At 46.1% G+C, this 13,505-nt stretch overlaps 1 protein-coding gene across 1 annotated transcript; it reads right to left on the bottom strand.

Moving 5' to 3' along the window:
- Nucleotides 1–524: 524 nt before the first annotated feature.
- Nucleotides 525–12,937, bottom strand: LOC121003416 (glutathione S-transferase P 1-like). Its single transcript, XM_040435258.1, has 7 exons — nucleotides 12,821–12,937; nucleotides 10,578–10,613; nucleotides 9,891–9,997; nucleotides 5,225–5,312; nucleotides 1,677–1,780; nucleotides 1,496–1,603; nucleotides 525–832 (listed from the first exon to the last, which is right to left on the bottom strand). Coding segments are annotated over exons 1-7 (633 nt in total). The 5' UTR covers nucleotides 12,822–12,937; the 3' UTR covers nucleotides 525–643.
- Between the last annotated feature and the right edge of the window lie 568 nt (nucleotides 12,938–13,505).

The following is a 13,505-nucleotide window of genomic DNA, read 5'->3' as shown; positions in this document are numbered from 1 at the left end:
TTGCAGAACGGAATGCACACAAGTCATTTCAGGGTTTTTTGTGGACCCATTAAAATGAATGGTTCCACATAGACCTGTAAAAAAAAACGGAATGAAAATATAAAATCTATATCTATATGTCCTTATACTCAGTTTCTGTGGGTGTCACAGCAGGACTCATTTGCCATAACCCCAGAATTGAGAGAAAAAAAAAGATTTTTTGCAACTCTGGGTTTGCAGATGTAGTAAACGTGCGAGTCGTGTTGTGGCCCCATTCATTTCTACACGAGTACTGCTACACTGACTACTAACACATTCTAACAACCCATTGCAGGCAACCATACTGCCGATATGGCCCTCGGTAAAAAGGCGTTTGACACCTGATCTAAATCCATTCAGGGAAAATTAAAAAACATACATACCACCACCTTTCAAAATATTTTATTTTTCAAAAATCCAGGAGAAACCAGTAATAACTATTCACAGCTTATATCTAGTAACAACCTAGTTACATGGATTGTAAAACTATCAGAGGTGCCAATAAAATTCTCTTTAGGACACATGAGGGAGAGTGGCAGTAGGCACATCTACGTACATTACTAGAGTCTGACTTTACGGTTTTATTGTAGTCTGGATTCATAACCTTTTCCACTTTCCTCAATTCTCACTGCTTGCCATTGCCATTGATTGGTCTCTTCTTGTGGGCATCACTGGAGAGATATGCTTCAAGCTTGGGATGGCTACTAATGCGTTTGACATAGGCACAGAGGAGTGGGAAGCCTGAAAGGCAGTCTGGTGCCATAACAAGATGGTTGTGCAGAAGATCCACCAGGTTGTAATCGGCAATGGAAATCTACAAAGCAATAGGGAAATAATGCAGTTAGATATCACAACTTTGGGAGTCAACGACTTAATGGGTATTCTGGCCCAACCAGTTGCTCCGTTCATTTCAGGAGGGTACAGGCCCCCCACCCCCCTGCATTTCTTAATTGTTCAAGTCACCCTGAATTCATGGTCAGTTCACAGAAAGGTCTATGAAGAGGGGAACCAGTATGGAGAACATAATACAAGTACTGAGCAGATTTACTGTCAGCTGGACTATTAAACAATGAATGGCCCTGATAAGTGAAGGAGGCATTTCTCTATCTCTAACCTATAAATTTCTCCTCCTCACTTGTACTATGGATTTATACAAAGTGGTTTATAATCCAAGGTACACGTCAATGCGTTTCCATGGTAACAGACTACAAACAATCATCCTGCTGTCATACAGTTTTCCATGTGTCCCTTACTTGCTCCTAAAGTACTGGAGCAACAAAGTTGGTTGTGAAGGTGTGCACAGCTTTTAGATCTTTATGAACACGAGTATTCCTATGTGGACTTTCCATTTCTTGCAGGCTCTCTAACAGCAGCCTGTGTCAGTGACAGAATTCCTTTTTTTTTTTTAAATCAATTTTCAGATCAATGGCCTGTCAATTAAATAGTCCTAGTAAAACTAAAGCAAATCAATACTCACATGAGCTCCTACCACAAACCCCTTCCCCTCATTATTAGAGGCAAGCAGACGTTCAAAGTGACCAAGGTCAGTGGGCAGAGCCTTAATGTAATCATCTTTTCCATTCTCCTAAACAAAAAAGGAAACATGAATCTTCTGAAGAGGAAGACATTTCTCTGTCAGACTTCTGGGTGTCACTCACATAGTTCTGATAGATAATCTTCAAATACTTAAGCCAAAGATCTTCCACTCCGTCATTAACCATGTCTATGAGGCTTGCCTCACGAGGATTTTTCCCATACAGATCTACAACCCAATCATAGTTCTGAATGAGTAAATATATGCAGAGGGATCCACATGCTCAAGACATGAAAGAACAAAAGAAGCTCCGACACCCGAGTTGCTCCTGTTTACCCAGTCGTGTGGATTAAAACATCTGGCAATGGGGTGGGGGAAACAGCCAATAGCAGGCCATGACGGGGACTAGCCTCCCTAGAGTCACCAGGAGATGCAGCTGTGTGGGGGATCAGGAGCGGCGCAGGTGCTGGGGAGGTGGGCATGTATAATCTATACGAGGGGCCTGGGCATGGGGGGGGGGGGGCATATGTTAGACTTTGTATAACCCCTTTAAGTTGTAATACCATGATTCCTGGCAAGAAGGCGCAACATGGCATTGGACTGATACAGAGTGAAGTCTCCATCTTTAAATCCTGGAAGTTGGCCATACACCTACAAGGAGAAAATAAGACAAGGAACTGTAAGATAGTTTGACAGCACTGAATGTGTTAACTACAGCAAAATTCCTGGCATCGATGGGATCTGATTGATGCAGAAGACAACAAAAAAAAAACCTGTGTAAAGAGTACTGGTCAGGTCCCCACATCCACAGTGATGAAAGCGCTCCTTCCATGCATACAATCAATAGGGATGAACGTAGGGAAAATAGAGGAAACATGGGTACTGGAAGTGGAGCATCTAGGGCAGGGGACAGGAACCTTCAGCATGCCAGCTGTTGTGAAACTACAACTCCCAGCATGCTCCAATCATTTCTATGAGAGTTCTGAGAACAGTAGAGGAAGCATGCATGCTGGGAGTTGTAGTTCCACAACAGCTGGAGTCTCCCTACTCCTGGTTTATAGTATAAGGACAGGAAGGAACACAGGAGAGGTGAGAATTGATGACCAAACCTAATGATAAGCATGGTGTTCTAGTGGTGATAAATAAGGGCCTTAGACTGAGAACATAATATATTTATTAACATTTAAAAATTTTTACATAAAATTACTCAAATATTAACCACATTCTGGAACGTCCTTTCAGAGATGGCAGCTGCCGAGCGGGTGGCCTGCTGTCAGTGACAGCAGGACACCCCAGAGAGCAGGCAGGGACCATTCCTGTAGGTCCCTGCCTTCTAGATCACTATACACAGCACTCAACGAGTCCTGTCCAGGCCCGGTGGTGATGTGACTGCCAGGGGAGTGCAGGAGCTGACGGGTCTTCCACAGATCACGATCAGCCCTGCACTGAGGCCATGACGAACTTGGTCTATAGGGCAGGCAAATACCCGGTGGGACACCTTACCTTCCTTATGGTGGGGGTGATCAATGCATGGAACCAGTTTGTGGTGGTGAGCGGACAAAAAACACAAAACGTATGGTCCCCAGTTTTGCCCCTATGGAGAAACCCTAAACTCCCAGAATTGGCTTCTCTCTCAGACTGAGTTCTGGCTGCAGAGGGGGATTAAATACCTCACCCAATTGTATGATGAGGGGGTTTTTAAGACTCTCAGCTCTACAGGCCGAATACACTATACCATGCTCATCCCTCTTTAGGTTTTTCCAACTGAGGCATTTATGCGAGTCTCAATTTGGGGTGGGCCCTTTGCGGCTGGAATATGGGGAGATAGAGAAAATTGCCAGGCGAGTAGAACATGGTAAAATGGTCTCTGCCTTCTATGGGACACTAATATCCTATCAACCTTCGCCTATAACTAAAGCTTTCGTCAAATGGAAAGAGGATATCGCGAATTTAGACCTGCGGCAGGAGAGGGAATTAGCCTCTACATGGAGATCGGTGATTTGTGCGCGGGATCAGCCGATTCAGGCTAAGTGGATACAGAGAATATTTGACTCCTGTGCGTCTAGCTCGCATATACAAACTCAGATATCTGTACCAGATGTGGCATTAGCAAGGGAACGTTAATGCACATGATTTGGGAATGTCCAGTTATTGCAGACTTTTGGGAAGACGTGCACAGATATCTCAATTCCAGACTGGATCTCCCGGCAGTTATATCCCCAGAAGTTAGTCTACTGGGCCTTGTCAACGACATTATTCCTACCAAATACACTAAAATCCTTTATAGGTTACTACTATTCTATGCTAGGAAGTCCATCCTGCTAAATTGGAAGCCTCCAAAGAGTCCCTCCTTATCCCACTGGACTCCACTCATCAATGCAACTTTACCCATGTACAAATGGACCTTTGAAGCTAGTGGTACACCAGACAGGTTTGAAAAGATTTGGGGCCTCTGGTTGAGTGCCAACTCTGTATCGGAATAACTCAGACACAACTCTGGTGTCTGCAGGTTGCTGCCCGAGTGAATGCGGTGTGAATGTCTGACAGTCTTCGATAGCAACCAATTATATCCAGGACAACTAGGATTAAGAGTTAAAGGTGAAATGTACGGTTTCAACATCTTAATGCTACATAAAGCCTTTTCCTGACTGTCAGTTAAGGTAGATGAAAGTAATTGTCCTTTTTATTCTGTTTTGAATGTTATTGTTTTGTTGTTGTAAACTTGGGGGGGGGGGGATACTGAACTCCAGGTGGCAGCCCTACAATCTGCTCTATAGAAGCGGAGGCCCTCTTCCCAGGAAGTAGAGACTGATCTAGTACAGTGAGCCCTGAACCCTGATGGCAGAACAGCTCCCTTGGATGAGTTTATGCCAAGTAAATAGCTTGCCTTATCCATCTAGCAATAGTCTGGGAAGATGCAGCAGAGACCTTCTTAGCACCCTGAAAGGAAATCAACAAACGGGAGTAGGACCTCCAGGGCTGTGTGACCTGCAGATATTGAATGCAACATCTCACATCTAAACAATGGAACTCCGATTTTTTTCTCTTTTTAGAGAAGCATAGAAGGAGGGAAGAACTATCTCATGGGAACGGTAAAAAGAGGAAGACACCTTTGGCAAAAGGATCAGGAGAAATAACCACCCTAGCCAAGATTTAAGTAAGGCTGGTCAATGGAAAGAGCAGCAATCTCACTAAGGCCACTTTCACACGGGCGGGTTTTCAGCACGGGTGCAATGCCTGAGGTGAACGCATTGCACCCCCACTTAAGCCGAAGATCTTCCACTCCGTCATTAACCATGTCTATGAGGCTTGCCTCACGAGGATTTTTCCCATACAGATCTACAACCCAATCATAGTTCTGAATGAGTAAATATATGCAGAGGGATCCACATGCTCAAGACATGAAAGAACAAAAGAAGCTCCGACACCCGAGTTGCTCCTGTTTACCCAGTCGTGTGGATTAAAACATCTGGCAATGGGGTGGGGGAAACAGCCAATAGCAGGCCATGACGGGGACTAGCCTCCCTAGAGTCACCAGGAGATGCAGCTGTGTGGGGGATCAGGAGCGGCGCAGGTGCTGGGGAGGTGGGCATGTATAATCTATACGAGGGGCCTGGGCATGGGGGGGGGGGCATATGTTAGACTTTGTATAACCCCTTTAAGTTGTAATACCATGATTCCTGGCAAGAAGGCGCAACATGGCATTGGACTGATACAGAGTGAAGTCTCCATCTTTAAATCCTGGAAGTTGGCCATACACCTACAAGGAGAAAATAAGACAAGGAACTGTAAGATAGTTTGACAGCACTGAATGTGTTAACTACAGCAAAATTCCTGGCATCGATGGGATCTGATTGATGCAGAAGACAACAAAAAAAAAACCTGTGTAAAGAGTACTGGTCAGGTCCCCACATCCACAGTGATGAAAGCGCTCCTTCCATGCATACAATCAATAGGGATGAACGTAGGGAAAATAGAGGAAACATGGGTACTGGAAGTGGAGCATCTAGGGCAGGGGACAGGAACCTTCAGCATGCCAGCTGTTGTGAAACTACAACTCCCAGCATGCTCCAATCATTTCTATGAGAGTTCTGAGAACAGTAGAGGAAGCATGCATGCTGGGAGTTGTAGTTCCACAACAGCTGGAGTCTCCCTACTCCTGGTTTATAGTATAAGGACAGGAAGGAACACAGGAGAGGTGAGAATTGATGACCAAACCTAATGATAAGCATGGTGTTCTAGTGGTGATAAATAAGGGCCTTAGACTGAGAACATAATATATTTATTAACATTTAAAAATTTTTACATAAAATTACTCAAATATTAACCACATTCTGGAACGTCCTTTCAGAGATGGCAGCTGCCGAGCCTGGTGGCCTGCTGTCAGCGACAGCAGGACACCCCAGAGAGCAGGCAGGGACCATTCCTGTAGGTCCCTGCCTTCTAGATCACTATACACAGCACTCAACGAGTCCTGTCCAGGCCCGGTGGTGATGTGACTGCCAGGGGAGTGCAGGAGCTGACGGGTCTTCCACAGATCACGATCAGCCCTGCACTGAGGCCATGACGAACTTGGTCTATAGGGCAGGCAAATACCCGGTGGGACACCTTACCTTCCTTATGGTGGGGGTGATCAATGCATGGAACCAGTTTGTGGTGGTGAGCGGACAAAAAACACAAAACGTATGGTCCCCAGTTTTGCCCCTATGGAGAAACCCTAAAACTCCCAGAATTGGCTTCTCTCTCAGACTGAGTTCTGGCTGCAGAGGGGGATTAAATACCTCACCCAATTGTATGATGAGGGGGTTTTTAAGACTCTCAGCTCTACAGGCCGAATACACTATACCATGCTCATCCCTCTTTAGGTTTTTCCAACTGAGGCATTTATGCGAGTCTCAATTTGGGGTGGGCCCTTTGCGGCTGGAATATGGGGAGATAGAGAAAATTGCCAGGTGAGTAGAACATGGTAAAATGGTCTCTGCCTTCTATGGGACACTAATATCCTATCAACCTTCGCCTATAACTAAAGCTTTCGTCAAATGGAAAGAGGATATTGCGAATTTAGACCTGCGGCAGGAGAGGGAATTAGCCTCTACATGGAGATCGGTGATTTGTGCGCGGGATCAGCCGATTCAGGCTAAGTGGATACAGAGAATATTTGACTCCTGTGCGTCTAGCTCGCATATACAAACTCGGATATCTGTACCAGATGTGGCATTAGCAAGGGAACGTTAATGCACATGATTTGGGAATGTCCAGTTATTGCAGACTTTTGGGAAGACGTGCACAGATATCTCAATTCCAGACTGGATCTCCCGGCAGTTATATCCCCAGAAGTTAGTCTACTGGGCCTTGTCAACGACATTATTCCTACCAAATACACTAAAATCCTTTATAGGTTACTACTATTCTATGCTAGGAAGTCCATCCTGCTAAATTGGAAGCCTCCAAAGAGTCCCTCCTTATCCCACTGGACTCCACTCATCAATGCAACTTTACCCATGTACAAATTGACCTTTGAAGCTAGGGGTACACCAGACAGGTTTGAAAAGATTTGGGGCCTCTGGTTGAGTGCAAACTCTGTATCGGAATAACTCAGACACAACTCTGGTGTCTGCAGGTTGCTGCCCGAGTGAATGCGGTGTGAATGTCTGACAGTCTTCGATAGCAACCAATTATATCCAGGACAACTAGGATTAAGAGTTAAAGGTGAAATGTACGGTTTCAACATCTTAATGCTACATAAAGCCTTTTCCTGACTGTCAGTTAAGGTAGATGAAAGTAATTGTCCTTTTTATTCTGTTTTGAATGTTATTGTTTTGTTGTTGTAAACTTGGGGGGGGGGGGATACTGAACTCCAGGTGGCAGCTCTACAATCTGCTCTATAGAAGCGGAGGCCCTCTTCCCAGGAAGTAGAGACTGATCTAGTACAGTGAGCCCTGAACCCTGATGGCAGAACAGCTCCCTTGGATGAGTTTATGCCAAGTAAATAGCTTGCCTTATCCATCTAGCAATAGTCTGGGAAGATGCAGCAGAGACCTTCTTAGCACCCTGAAAGGAAATCAACAAACGGGAGTAGGACCTCCAGGGCTGTGTGACCTGCAGATATTGAATGCAACATCTCCTCACATCTAAACAATGGAACTCCGATTTTTTTCTCTTTTTAGAGAAGCATAGAAGGAGGGAAGAACTATCTCTTGGGAACGGTAAAAAGAGGAAGACACCTTTGGCAAAAGGATCAGGAGAAATAACCACCCTAGCCAAGATTTAAGTAAGGCTGGTCAATGGAAAGAGCAGCAATCTCACTAAGGCCACTTTCACACGGGCGGGTTTTCAGCACGGGTGCAATGCCTGAGGTGAACGCATTGCACCCCCACTGAATCCGGACCCATTCACTTCAATGGGGCTGTTTAGATGAGCGGTGATATTCACGCATCACTTGTGCATTGCGTGAAAATCGCAGCATGCTCTATATTCTGCGTTTCACGCAATGCAGGCCCCATAGAAATGAATGGGTCTGCATGAAAAATCGCAAGCAAGTGCTGATGCGGTGCGATTTTCACGCATGGTTGCTAGGAGATAGGGATGAAAGCAACTCGGACCCCATTAAAGCGTATACACTATTATTTTACCTTATAACATGGTTATAAAGGGAAAATAATAGCATTCTAATACAGAATGCTTACTAAAATGTGGATTGAGGGTGGTTAAAAAAAATTAAAAAATTTACTCCCCTCATCCAATTGATCGCGCAGCCGGCATAGTCTTCTTGCTTCTTTCAGGACCTTTGACATAAGCGCAGGTCCTGAAAGAAGCAAGAAGACTATGCCGGCTGCGTGATCAATTGGATGAGTGGAGTAAATTTTTTTAACCCCCTCAATCCACATTTTAGTAAGCATTCTGTATTAGAATGCTATTATTTTCCCTTTATAACCATGTTATAAGGGACTGCAAACAATAAAGCCAGCTTTAGGGAGAGCATCTTAGGGGAAATGCTGTCTATTGGCGCAAAAGGATCTGACATCAGGGCTGAAAGAACCAAGTTTAAGTCCCAAGGAGGGATCCTATTTCTGCAAACTGGGGATAACTTAGAAACTGCAGTGATGAATCCTTAGGACAGGAAACCGAACTGGAGGTGGAGAGGGTGGTCCCTCTTTTAAAGGGTTTCTGTCACCTGAAAAATGGTATTAAGCTGGCTGACATTAGCGATGTGCTAATGTCAGCTGAACATACCTATACATACCTATATTAGAGCCATCTCACTGCCTGAAGCCATTGAGATTTTTAATAATATGCTAATTAGCCTCTAGGAGCGAGGAGGGGGGGGGGGGCATTGCACCTGGTCCTAGAGGCTGTTTGCCCACCTCTTTTCACACCCTTCTCTTGATTGACAGGGCCAATAGATACTCACACCAGGATGATCCTCCATTTTCCGCAACACTAGTGCTTTACTCAGCAGTCTGAGATGTCAGTACTCAAGCTACTTGCATTAACCCCTGCTGCACATAGTTACTTTACCTCCAAGGAGGTCACCTCTTGGTCCATCACTGGTTCTGTACACCCTTCCAGCATACAGTCACCACACATCAAGTTTGCAGACTAGACCCTCATGCCACCTGTAGATACAGTAGACTCCTAGTTGCCACTAGCTGTTATGGTGACATCCTTGTCATCAACCATGAACTCTAGGAGCACACATGAGCAGTCCCCTCATCTGAATTAAAGGCATTCTGTTACCACTAGTGAGCGTATACAACTGCTCATATGGCACTGTAGGTCTCCTTGAGGGCATTCTAACCAGAACTGTAGAGGCAATCTAAATTTATTTGTGCCCCTCAAAAAACGATGTCATAAATATGGCAATGAGCTTGTAAAAGAGTCCAAGGGGCGGAACTTATCGCTCATGGAGCCCGGCCGCACCCATTCTTAGAGAGCCCTGCTCCTTCCCTCATCTGCTATTCTTGATGTGCGGACATCACCCTGCCGCAGCAGTAAAAAAAAAAATAATAATAATCTCGCGCATGCGCATCATCTAGTGCGTTTGCCTGTGCGCGCTGAATAACTCAATAACTGATCTGTGCAGTTTTTGCAGTTGTGTGTATGGAGCGATCTGCAAAATAAGGGCCTAATAGGGGATCTGAACCTGCGCTCCTCTAATCACTCATTCTGTTACTGTAAATCTGACAGGCAGTCTATTAGGGTGAGAGGAAACACTGAATGCAGCAGTATACCAGAGCTGGCATCCACAAGTGATGGAGCGGGCACAGACCCCAATCCCACGCCATCACCTGATCTACATTTTACCATTATACTTTGTCCATGAGGGGTTTCATCTTACCGCAGCTTTCTTCAGATCCCCCTTCTGCCAGTCATCAGACGTTACGACTTCCTCCTTCCATTGAGCTCCCTGGTCAGCCATGAGCATTCGCATAGCTTCACAACGACCTGACAAGGAAATCAAAGAGAAATAACTCACCCCAAACCCCTGCAGACCACAATGCAGTTCTCCCCCAAACGTTACAAAAATGAAAATCCAGTCATCTTCTATTATAGCCTCTTCCTTACAGCAGCCCGATATCCTGACTAGGGCCAAGCTGCAGTACCAGGCACACGCGTTTGGATGTCGCTCTGTGAGGAATTCTGCCCCTTTCACACCAGCAGATGCCGCGCGGGTAATCTGCTGCGTGGAAGACAGCCAAGCCCCGCTCCGGACAGCAGAGACACGGAGCAGTAACATGATTGATAATGCTCCGTGTCTGACCTTTTTACTACAGAATCACGGTGACAACTTTATCTTACCGTGATTCTGTAGTAAAAAGATCAGAGGGGCACGGAGCATTATCAATCATGTTACTGCTCCGTGTCTGCTGTCCAGTGCGGGGCTTGGCGGTCTTTCACACAGCGGATTACCCGCACGGCATCCGCTCGTGAGAAACAGCCCTTGTAGGTGCAGCTGACCCTAGTAGACCATCAATGTAAAAATGCTTTAAATGGTTTGGTTCTAAGAAAGAAAACCTCTACTTACCTCTGACATTAAAATAAATAATGGTGTATTCAGGCACTAAAGAGAGAGAAGAGAGACAGGCGGTATTAATTGGTGGTAATGCTACATGACTTCTGTATATGCCGGTTGTTACAAGTTATCCCTAAGGGGTCATGCACACAGCCGTTGTAGTTTTTGTCGTCCGCAAAACACGGATACCGGCCGTGTGTGTTCTGCATTTTGCAAAACACAACATCCAGCCCATAATATAATTTGTCTGTTTTATGGACAAGGATAGGACATGTTCTATCTTTTTTTAGGATGCCACACTCGTACGTGGCAGTGCCGATGGCTGACTGAGGGAGTCCCCTTCCTCTGAAACCACTTAGACGCTGTGGTTGCCATCAACATCTAAAGGGTTAAACTGCCAGGATCAGCGCTTCCACCATTCGGGCGGGACTCCCGCTCTCCACTGTCCAGGAGACCCATGCAGCACTTACATCTTAAAGGGTTTCTACCACCACATTTTGACCTAATTAGCTGTCAGACACTAGCGATCTGCTAGTGTCTGCTCTACCTAACCATGCTATTGTAATTCCTTTCTGTGCAGCGGTTACCCTAAAAAACCTAGTTTTATTGCTATGCTAATGAGCCAACGCGCTGGGCTATAAGCATTAGCTATAAGCATTAGCAATGCGCCGCAGACAGAAGGAGCGACCGGCGGCCACGGCGCACGCGAGTATAATGCTGCTCACTAAAATACCATGGCAGCCAGGACTTCAGTAGCGTGACTTCTGGCTGCCATGGTAACCGATCGGATCCCCAGCATTACACTGCTGGGACTCCGATCGGAACTGCCCATTGCCACCAATGATGGGGGGGGGGGGACCCTGTGGGATATGGCCGGCACATTCATTGGTGGCGCATTGGCCACAGTCCCTCCCCTCTTCCTCCTACTCGGTTCTCATTGGTGGTCAGCAGCAGCCGCGCACAGTGGGGAGGGAGGGACTCCCCCCTTCTCCACTGTGTCGGCTCAGGAGAACATGGTGCGCGCCGAGAGCGCGATCATATCGCGGTCCAGCGATATAGGCAATATGCACAAAATCCATATCGTGGCACAAATGTATATTGCATATATCGCCTACCCCTACTGTCCGCATCTGCTGCTCCGTTCCGTGGTCCGCAAAAAATAAATAAAAATTGTATATAGTAAAAAGATGGAATGGTCACTCTTATATGGAAATATAGGACACTTTATTAAACATATAAAATGAAATTATGTACAATAAAATTAAATGTTTCTTTAAAGATTAAAGAAACATTTAGTTTTAATATTTTATTGTAATTTTATTGCACATAATTTCATTATATATGTTTAATAAAGTGTCCTATATTGCCATATAAGAGTGACCATTCCATCTTCTTTTTACTATATACTTCAAACTTTGAGGGGTGATTCAAATCCTGGTTTGGAGCACCTATCCTGAGTGAATAGAGGTGAGCGGATCCCTTTTTTTGAATCTACTAAAAAATGTATATAACCGGTCCTATTCTTATCCGTTTTGCAGACAAGAGTAGGAAGTTATATTAATGGCTGTCCGTGCCATTCGACAAATTGTGGAACGCACAGACGCCATCCGTGTTTTGTGGACCGCAAAACACACAACGGTCATGTGCACGTAACCTAAGGAAGCTCCACATAAAACTACAAATAAAGCAGTCATATAGCCCCAGCCATTGGCCTAGCAGGGCTGAGTGAGCGCAGGGGTCTCATACTACACAGCCATATGGTGGATATATTCTCCCGAGGAAGCTTTTTCCCTCCTATGGTTCCCATTGTGAATGGCAGGGCACAGTAGCACTGACAGGTCTATAGGCACAGCACCCTCTGGACTGCCCCACCATGACACATGCCTGGAGCACAGCGCCCCCTCTAGGTTACATCTGTGTAATGGAGGGCTGGGATCACAGCACAAGTGGCTGCTATAGGCGTCACACCCACTTAAAGGGGAACTCCTGCAGTGGTAAAACAAACTCCAGGAGCTGATGCTGGTGACCACTGTATACACAGCTCATCCTGTACAGCAATGCAAAGTCACCCGTGGAAAACGGGACGCAGAAAACTACAGCACTTATCCTTAGTTTCTAGTCCATAAAAGTGTAGGGAGTCTACAGCAGACATCTTCCATTACAGATTGCACTTCCCTCTGATAAGCCGTAAACACCCAGACTCAGCGATAAGAGCCCGCGCCCTATCGTGCAATGCAAGCGCTGAGGCGTCTTACTGTTGTCTTGCGGTGAAATCCTCAGGCACAGGAGTCACAGCCGGAGAACTGCAGCCAGGTGAGGCGGAGGCTTTATAGGCGGCGGAGGGGGCGGAGCTGAAGGCGGAGGCAGACTGCGCCTGCGCGGCGGCTCCTGTCAGTCACGGCGGCAGCCTCAGGCTCGGCTCCTCTCACTGCAGGAGGGCAACCAGGCTGTGCTGCCCACCTAGTAAGAGCAAGCCAGGGCGGGGCAGTGGTCTGTGCCCCCAGCAGCCGCCATCAATCATGCAACAAGGTCTTGCTTACATGAGACAGTTTTGTCGCATTTTCTTTTTTTTGATACAAAATCACTGCGTTTTTTTCTGCTGTTTAAACTATTCTAAAAATTGTGACAAAAACTCTTTAAATACGGCTCATGTGAATACACTACATAGCTATGGGCAGGGCCGTCTTTAATATTGATTGGACCCTGGGCAAGAATTTACTTGGGCCCCCTGGATCCCGCCCCCCCCCCCCCCCCCCCCCCGCACTTTGCTGTACTTGCTATACAGCAGCACTTACCTGTCACGTCCAGGGCCTCCAGGTGACGTCTCCTCTCTGTCATCATCTTCTCTGTAGATCTTCTCTCTCATCATCTTCTCCACTCGGTCTGGACAACTTCTCTCAGCCGCCTCGTCTCTGCAGAGTGTGACACACAGACATCTTA

The sequence above is a fragment of the Bufo bufo genome, chromosome 6 (assembly GCF_905171765.1).
Source record: "Bufo bufo chromosome 6, aBufBuf1.1, whole genome shotgun sequence".
Classification (NCBI taxonomy): Eukaryota; Metazoa; Chordata; class Amphibia; order Anura; family Bufonidae; genus Bufo; species Bufo bufo.
The sequence above is the reverse complement of the archived record's forward strand: the minus strand, read 5'-3'. Positions and strand labels throughout refer to the sequence as shown.

Bases quoted from the DNA above. Each gene is read 5' to 3' on its own strand.
- LOC121003416 (XM_040435258.1), bottom strand. The intron at 9,998-10,577 runs GTAAGTAGAGGT...TTTCCTTGTCAG, and splicing joins TATTTATTTTAATGTCAGAG to GTCGTTGTGAAGCTATGCGA. The intron at 1,604-1,676 runs GTGAGTGACACC...TTTTTTGTTTAG, and splicing joins AGATTATCTATCAGAACTAT to GAGAATGGAAAAGATGATTA.